General features: G+C 34.8%; 1 protein-coding gene across 1 annotated transcript; it reads right to left on the reverse strand.

Moving 5' to 3' along the window:
- Positions 1-1939: 1939 nt before the first annotated feature.
- On the reverse strand, positions 1940-9336 carry LOC149819831 (1-acyl-sn-glycerol-3-phosphate acyltransferase PLS1-like). The gene is made up of 13 exons (XM_089983085.1): positions 9310-9336; positions 9156-9238; positions 8639-8761; positions 8130-8169; positions 7880-7953; positions 7647-7706; positions 7088-7165; positions 6823-6981; positions 5517-5642; positions 4259-4351; positions 4004-4090; positions 2202-2405; positions 1940-2076 (listed from the first exon to the last, which is right to left on the reverse strand). Exons 2-13 carry the CDS (start codon positions 9234-9236, stop codon positions 2053-2055), a joined length of 1149 nt encoding a protein of 382 aa, XP_089839211.1. The 5' UTR covers positions 9237-9238; positions 9310-9336; the 3' UTR covers positions 1940-2052.
- Between the last annotated feature and the right edge of the window lie 359 nt (positions 9337-9695).

The following is a 9695-nucleotide window of genomic DNA, read 5'->3' on the forward strand; positions in this document are numbered from 1 at the left end:
ACGGGAAAAACCTGTATAAAGGTCAGATTTCGGCTATCCAAAAGCCGCTTTTCACTAAACAAAACCTATAGATCACATCTATCGTGTTAGATGTGAGAAAAAATACTTAAAACTATAATTTTTGAAGGGGCCTAACGAGACCTAATGAAAAAGGAGGCTTAAGGATCGCATTACTATATATATATATACTCCTGCTCCTGAAAAAGAATAAAAAAGAAAAAATGAAGTGGATTAAGATTCCTGCCACAAACTCTGCATCTTTCCATACCAAAGAGAAGGAGCCCTATTCTTGATTGCCTAATCCTCATGTAGCCCTTCTTTTAAAAATATTCTTCCTAAAGTAGCTGTAAATACAAATAATAGAAACTCTCTTATAGCCACTTTTGTATACTCAATGTACTCAATGTATATATATATATATATATATATATATATATATATATATATATATATATATATATATATATATATATATATATATATATATATTGCCAAAGGGACTCTTGGATCGGAAAGTATCTGCCGCAGTCTGGTTTCATAAGCATATATTCTGGGCTTTTCCTCATATCTGTTCGGGTGAAAACCTTGAAAGATTTTTAATTGAGAGTCCCTTTAATAAGAAATACCTGTCACCAATCTGCAACCAATAATGTTGGGTGAATCTTGCTAATATTTATATAAAAAGATTATATATTAATTTAGTATAAAACTGATTTAAAACTATCGATTCAAATTTATCTCTTAGTGTTTAATGTTTCAGATTCATGATATAATCAATTTTAAAAAATTCATAAGACGTACGGATATAAGGCTGGTAAAGCTTACATTTCTATTATTAGTTTATTTTATATTTCAAAACATTTTAAAACCAGTTTCTTTATATTTTTGCAAGAAAATTAATGCAAGACTTATTAATTTCTTACCTTTTTTTAAATTTGTAAGCTCCCGAGATTTTACCAACAAAAACCAACATTTGAAAATCTATTAAAAAAAATTCCTCGGTGAGAAATTACCTTGAATAATACATATGCTTGCAACTTTTGTCATCCTAATGTATGATGTCATAAACAAGAAAAAAACAACTGAGTCATGGTTAGTTTCAACCAACTTTCATACCTCAACACTAAGCTAAGTTGATTTGAGTCATGCACATCAAGTTGTGGGTTTTGTCATGGTAAGAAATAGTCACACTTGGCTTGATTAAATCGGGCAAGGCAGCACTAAGTGTACAGGAGGTCATGTAGACTTGGGTTTGTGCAAAGGCTCTTCGAGTGTGTAGACAGCTATAGATGAAACCAATCTTGTTCTAGAGACAACAATTGTAGCTTCTGCTCAATTTATTTAAGAATTCCCGATTCTTCTTAATTGTGCCAAACTAGAATTGATTGCCTAGCTTCAACTTTCATTGACCATGTACCACCTCCTTCTGCTTTGTAGGAATGCACATATGTAGGATATCTAGTCTCAATCTCCATTGTAAGGATGTCAGGACATATGTGGGCATCATCTTGTTAAATGTAACCAAAATTCATGAAAAACTTTTCTACATGAAACAACACTAAATGCACGATAAAATGTTGCAATTTTATCATGATCTTATTGTTTTACAAATTTGCGCTAACTCAAATATATCAGTGATTGCACTGATATTTCTAATTAAAGTAGTTCATGAAGTTAGCCATCAAGACTGAATGTACCCTTAAAAGCCAAAATTCGATAATTTCCTGTCCATTTTGGATATTTAATAGTTGATCTTTCTGATGGATGGTTATCACCTGTTTTCTATGCTTCATGGCATGCTAACATGATGGATCATCCTTGATATCATATTTCTTTGTATGACATAGAATTTAATGTTCTATCTTGGTCAGAACTGCCACAAAAAATAAAGAATGAAATAATCATTTAAAGTTAAAATGTAACAGTTTACAACATTATGTTCAGCATCAATATTCCCATCAGTGGAATTTAAGATTCTGAAAATAAGTTCCTTGATTCAATAGTTAGCATCATTGCCAGTACATGGACAACAAGGAGCAGATTGCTTTAACTTTAACTGAGTAGAGGATGAAGAGCCTGAAAAAAAGAGAGAAAAAAACATAATGACAATCAGCACAGATGTAAAAGAACCTGATGAAAAGATAAAAATATCAAACTCATGACTAGAACTGCTTCTTTTGTTTGATTTGCATTGGCGAGACCTCATTCTGAGACTTGACAGGTGCTATTTTTGCTGGAGTAGATCGTTCCGATTGAGTGAACAAGATGAATACATGCATAACAAGTGTGATGAGTAGTAGAACAGCTACAACACATGAGATCCCCTTCCACGTAGACAGAAGTGAAGTCCACGCAAAGAAGAAGAAAGCACCAACTAGAAGAATGCATGACCACATAAGAACAACCTGTTTGATCACAAATAACTCAGGAGAGTCACATATAAGGTTCAAAAAAAAGGTTGCAGGTTGCATATTATTCATAATTTAGATAAACAAGATAGGATAATATCATATTCATCTCGGGTCATCCAAGTAACATACTAATAAACACGTGTATATATATATGCATTCAGTCATTCATATATATTTATGTGTGTTTTGTGTGTGCAATTATGTGCATGCATGCATGCTTGCATATGCACACAGTATAGGGGATCATCTGAACTGAGCTATTTCCAGGTAGTCTCCAAGAATGAAGCTCCAACTAGGATTGAACAGTGTGGTAATTTTGATAAAGTATTGTTCATTTAATATCACATACATCACATGTTTAAAGTCATGTTCCTTTTTCCAACTGAGTAGTGATGTTTCTTCCCTTGATGACTATTCATCTTTGCATCAACCTTGGTGCTGTGTTCTTCTCTCATGCTTATATGTTTCTCATTTCATCACTTTGATCAGAACCAAAGTTTTCAGAAGTCGAGAAATTAGACTTATGTGTATAATTGTCCAGATTATTACTTCCATCTGAAAAGAAGCATGTTTGTTCATAGGAACATGTGAAACAAGCTTTCCAAAAAAAAAACATCTATCCATGGCGCAGGAACCTCATTAATTCAGGCAGCACATTGTTTCAGACACATTGACAAACACAGTAAAATAGATGCAGCGTGTCACAAATGGAATAATCTAACTTATCAAATCCTGTCCATTAAAGGACTGAACTCCATATATGATGTATATACTTTAGTTGATTGAGGTGTACTACTACAGTCAACAATTTATATATATATATATATATATATATATATACCAGTCCCTTGAGCAAAAAAATTATAGATGGTCTAGCATTGTCATGTGGAATAAGCTTAAGTTTATTTTTTTTCTGCACTAAAAAGAAGGGTGTGATTTGTAGGGATCTTGTAATGTTTGGATCTTTGAATTTTTCAAGGCTGCAATTACCAATCAAACACTTGGTAACTAGTTTCATCATTAGACTTAGCTAGTGTCTTTGCAGTTGGACATAATGAGATCAGCTAGAGGGATCAAACTTGCATTGCAAGCGACAGGCTATGGTATATTAGGAATTGAATACAAATCATGGCATCTGTCTCTGGGTGAATTTCATTAAATAAACCACGTTGAGCAGGCTAAAGATACCCATTTTTCCAATAAGTGACTGTAGAAAATGTCTTATAGGGCCCATTTCTCAATCTAGATGCAGAGTGATTATCTACTAGACTACTATCACTCCTAAGACATCACAAGGCTGACGTATGTTTGACTCAGTCCTTCTTGGAGGGTTATAGTACTCATATACAACTTTAGCTAAAAAGCATGAAATATGACTCAACCTATTTATGCTTAGTGAAAAAGAGGTCTACGTTCTACTCACTGTAATGTGACTTTTAAAGGATCTATGAGTGCTCTCAAAGGTCATTGGGGAGGAAGACAAGAAACAGCTAAATTTAATCTATATAACTTAAAATGTAATTTTATAATAGAAAAGTCGAAAAAAATGCCAGTTTGTATGATATTTGTCTGTTGGGAGCTTTAAATATTACCAGCAAAGATCTCTTTGGCCGACCTATCACTTGAAGGTTTTGCTCACCGAAAGTATTCTCAGCTGCATGTTTGTCTAATAAAAAATCCTGTTTTATCATAAACAGAAAGAGTTTTCTTAGCATCAGAGAAAGCAATACTAGGATAAAGTGGAGAAGATTAGAATTTCATTGGTACAAGACGATGAAGTATACATGAAATAAATTATTGCACAAAATATTAAACGTTGGGAATTAACTAAAAAATCTACCACATACCTTCTCTACAAATATATCTCTACACCATTGAGCAATTGCAATGTCTGTCTTAGGCAGTTCATCGATTGAGTGTCGTTTGATATGGACATGTATCTAGGAAATTAGAAACAAGAAAGAATAGTCTCAAATAAAGAAATAGAAGCCAAAGATCAACCTTATGTACAAGATCAAGGGGAAAGAATGATCAACCGAGTAGTAAGCCATAGTGTATAAATATGAATATTATCACCTCACTATTATATTAAAAAGGAACCATCTAGTGAAGCAGAAAAAATAGTACTGTACAAGGCCTATAGAAGGATAGCAGTCATTGTATGTTCTGGACATTTATTCACTTTTTTATATTGATAAATTCTGGGCGCTCAGAAAATGTAATATTAATCTTGTGCCATGATAACTCATGTTACTCCATTTAACTGATCATACTTGTATTTCGAACTGTGATCGTTACTTCACCTAGTTTAAGAAGTGATCAAATCTGCTCTGTTGCATCCTTCCATAAGCACACCATGATAGGAGAGGTAACCATCAGTCAGGTTCTTCCTCTATGCTGACATTTCAGCCAAACTATATAATTTTATTAAGCTCTGAATAAGCTCAATATGTGGAAAAATAAAACATCTTCCTCCTAATAAATGAAGTTGTAGTGGGTCAACATTGCAAGCATCAAGCTTTGTTTATAGTAATCCTACACAAATTCAATAACTATTACTATTAATAATATATTTTTTGACAATCTTGGTAGTTTGACAATATGGATATACCCAAAAAAGTGAAACAAAAAAGGGTGTTCAAATATAAGGGTGTTCAAATATAAAAATCAAGATTAGATGGTTTAGCACTAGTTCTCCTAAACATTACAAGTATGCAGGTTGATGGGCCAAGAAATATTTATAAAATCCAAAGGAGAAAACTAAAGAAGTGAGACAGGTAATATATGTTAACAACCACAAAAGCAGCTGTTGGGACATGCAGGTATATAGCATGCTCATGGCCGGCTGGCCTCTTTGAGATTTGAGGCCACCGCCTAGGGCCTCAAATGAAAAAAGAAATGTAGCACTTATATTTCACATGTTGAGGGCCTCCAATGAAACATGGGACGTGCTGAGGGCCTCCAATAAAAAAAAAATGGAGAAATATGGGCCTCCAATGAAATATGCCTAAAGACTCAACTTCTCTTGAGCCGCCCCTGAGCATGCTTTGCAAGAAGGAACAATGATACAAAAGTGACAATGATGATAATGATGTTGCTTCTTACCACAGAATACTGCCTCTTCAAAAGACCGAGCATTGTGGGTACAGGTTGATTTTGGGGAACAGCCACAGTGACATCGTAAATAGCAGGTACGAAAGATCGTAGTATGTTTATTGTTGAAACAAAACCCTGAACTCAATATTAAACATAACAAACCATGTCAAAGAAGAGTGCTTATATAGGCACATTCAGAGAAATGCTTCTGGGGAAGAAAAACAAACATTGCATATTTTGAGCAGCAATACAAAAAGAAAAGAGATTCAAGTGTAGGCTAAAGACAAAATGTCATAAAAATAGTGAAAAATGTTAAAATTTGAAGTATCCTAGTATGAGATAGTCATCCAATATACATAATAAAATCACATGAAGCTTTGCATCCTAACTAATTATGGGAGCAAATCACTGTCTTATGATCATAGTAACAAATATAGTCAATATTTTGAAAATATAGAGATAATATCACTATAAATTCATAAAACTATATTAAAGGCAAAATATCATGATATTTTGAAAATGACAGACATTTATATATATATCATGATAATATCACAATATTATCACGATAATATCAGGATATTATCATGATAACATCACATTACTATCAATTACTTCATACTTTTTTTTATATTTACACGGAGAAACTGCCCTCAAGAACAGAGACCTAGCCGCGTTGGCTCTGCCTGTCTTACTTATGGTCACTGTCCTGGCAGTGTAAAACTTTGTGGGCTTACCCCTTGGCCCCAGGGAGTTGCCACACTTTATCTTGCGCAAGGCGTGACACCCATGAGATTTGAACCTAGACCGCATGCCTAGCAACCTAGGCCCCATCCGATTACACCAAACGCCATCTGGGTTTCTTACTCTTTTTACTTGTTTTCTATATCTTAAGTACGTTTTTCTTCTTTCTTTTATATTTTTTACTTATTTCTTTGATTACATGTGTATTTTATTATCTAAATATGTTATTTTCTTACTTATTTCTGCTATTTTTATATTTTTAAAACATTTTAAGCCCCAATTTTTTTCCCGAGATTTATCAACTAAACTTATATTATCACGAGAAATTGCCTTGCCGAGATATAGCCGAGACCGGTATTTGTGACTATACTTATGATAGAACACCTCCTTAGGGCTTAATAGTTCATATTTTTAATGAACATCACTTTTTTCAACAAACAAAAATATAGAAACATGAGAGTTGCAAAATAATCTAATGTAACAGTAAGAACCAGGGAAATCTAGTAAAAGTTTTAAAGCATAAGCAAATATAGCTTCAACAGGGTATTCAATGAACAGAAAGAAAGCAGACCCTTGTTCGAGGAACTAGAACATTTCTAGGAACTGGTAAGCCTGCAGCCATTGCATATTGTTGAGCAGCTAAAAGCTTGGCCTCTGTGAACCGTGTACCTTCAACAAAAAGAGCTAACCAAAAGGGCTGATGAAAATCTTCTAACTTTTGCAATCCAGACTGCATTGTTGGAAAAGTATACAATAAGAAATTAGTAAATTTTTTGCATATACAGTGTTAAATATATCACCATTTTTCTTGTTCATAGCAAGTAGGTGGCTTATACCTTCAATGTGCTTTCATCCTTAGACCAGCTTCTCTCGAGGAAGACATATTCAGAGAAGAACATTGACCAACCAATGACCTACACATGTCAAACATGCTTAAAGAAACACACATTAGTGGAAACATATGAAAGACTGTGCAACCGAACATGTGATATTTCAATTTAGTTTTAAAAAAAAAATCATGCACATATTATTTTGTTTTTATTATTGCTTCTGCCACCAATACCTCATCTGCTATTAATGTTACTACTGCTACTGCTACTACTACTATGAGATGTACTAATTGCTAATTTTTCCAGTTCTCAGAGTGCACTCCATCTTTTATTGTCATAGCCAAGGTAGGTGGAAACCATTATGAAAAACAGTGATTCAAAAACTTTATGGTTAAATAGACCCATAACTTCCTATGGAAAACAGGACATAGAAGAAGAAATTTTTGAGAAAACAAAAAATTCAAAAGATATGTACTTCAAAGTCAGTATAGAGAATTCCCTCCCCAAACTAAGTACATTCTCTATAAAATGACAAGGAATTATAAACATCAGATAAAAGGGTTACCGGAAGGTATTTTGAAGACTTCTTCATGATAGCAATTGCACTACCAAGACAACCTGAGCGCTGCAATAAGCAGATTCATTCAATAGGTATTGTTACTCGAGAGTCATCCCAAAATTTTTGAAAGCATTAGCATCCAGTGCTGGCCAAAAAAGAACTAAACAATGTGTTTATCTATCTGATAGTGCAAATGCACAGTGCAAGTTAACTATAGAGAATAACTGAGTGAAATTAACCTGGGCTAGAATCCATCCCACAAGCCAATCAACATCACTTCTATGATTACTTATGAGAAGGGCATGCTCCTTTCCTGCAAAAAAGGCTCCATCATACACATCAAACCTGGAACAAATCTCTTTCTCTCTCTCTCTCTCTCTCTCTCTCTCTCTCTCTCACACACACACACACACACACACACACACACACACATACACATGCATGCAGATGCATGGAAGGGCATAGAAGACAATAAAATTTCATTCTCACCCATAGCCTGGAATGTATCATAATCTGCATATAGTTGAACCTGAGAGAACCAAAAAAAAGAAAGATGCTCATTCATCATGAGGATACAATGAATTAAGTTGAGGAACTATTTATTCCATTCTATTCAGTAACCATGAACCAAACACCTACATTTCTATGCTAGTAATCAAAATGCATCTACTTATCAGGCTACAAGCATATTCACAAGGCTTACATAATGAGCAGGTACACCCATACACATGAATAGTTGCACTTAATTTCTAGAATAATAAGACAGAAACACGAGTTTCCAATAATTGTACCAACCAGAGCAGCAAACTGTTCTTGAAAACACAGTACCTTGTGTGAAATGCCGCAGTTACAAGTGTGCAAACTTAGTTAAGGAACTAATAGTGCTGCTGATCTATTTGAGGTATGAGAGACAGACACACACACACACACACACAGAGAGAGAGAGAGAGAGAGAGAGAGAGAGAGAGAGAGAGAGAGAGAGAGAGAGAGAGAGAGACCTTAAACCCTCCCCACCAATCAAAAAGCCATACTACCTCCAACCACAATAACTCCACCACAGATCTATTGATCCTCCTGTGCAAGCTCTTTGAAAACGGGCGAAATAGAACATAGCAAATACCCTGAAACAAATGCAAAGAGAGATAAGCACTTGCATCTCTCTCTCTCTCTCTCTCGAGGAAAAAGAAATCCCAGATCCATACAATTCTCATTTCTTATATAACCATATTCAGAAAACTTTTCTTTTTTTGAAAGAAAACACATTCAGAAAACTTGGATTCAATGAGATAACAAAAACAGAAACCCAGATATTTGACATCAAAGAAGAAGTTCAAAAAACTCTCAACTAAAGTGCATCAATTAGAAAAAAGCCAAGGACAAATAAAAGGAAACATGATCAGGATAAGCAGATTAAACCATTTTCAACAATTCAATAGCTTCAAGTAGAGATAATTCTCTCTCTGTGTGTGTACGTATTAGGTACCTCCATTCCTATAAGAAAGAAAGATGGGGTACCTGTATAAGATTGACAATGAGACCGGAAAGAAGAAAGAGAAGGCCCAATGGAAGGATGACTATGGCTGCAAAAAGAGACATCTCTGCATTAAAGAACACAGAGCTCAGAGATGAACCAACAATTGAACAAAATTGGAAGAAGAAGAAGAAAGACCGAGAGAGAGAGAGAGAGCGCGCGTTGGTTCTTGAATTCTTTTTTGAACGCTGGGCCGCAGATATAGGAAGGGAATGCTCCATGTCCTCTCGTTAACAACCACAACCACACAAGAGAGAGATCACCGCCCCCATTTGTTAACCCCCAACGGCTAACTTTTAAGTGGGTTACCAAACTGCCACCTTTCTCAAGCACAATACCTGCCTTCCTGCCCCACCCACAAACAAGAGTCTCTCACTAAATACCGACCACAATCAGGAATTGAGATACTTCATCTCAACTGCATCCAAGTTGAAAATGGCATAAACTTCCTTGTTGGTATGGTTCTCAAATACTGAACTTGGTCTGGGAAGATTGTGTTTGGTTAAGTTGTTTAGTCAAGTTTA

This window comes from Nuphar pumila, chromosome 12, assembly GCF_984573655.1.
Source record: "Nuphar pumila chromosome 12, dmNupPumi1.hap1.1, whole genome shotgun sequence".
Lineage (NCBI taxonomy): Eukaryota > Viridiplantae > Streptophyta > Magnoliopsida > Nymphaeales > Nymphaeaceae > Nuphar > Nuphar pumila.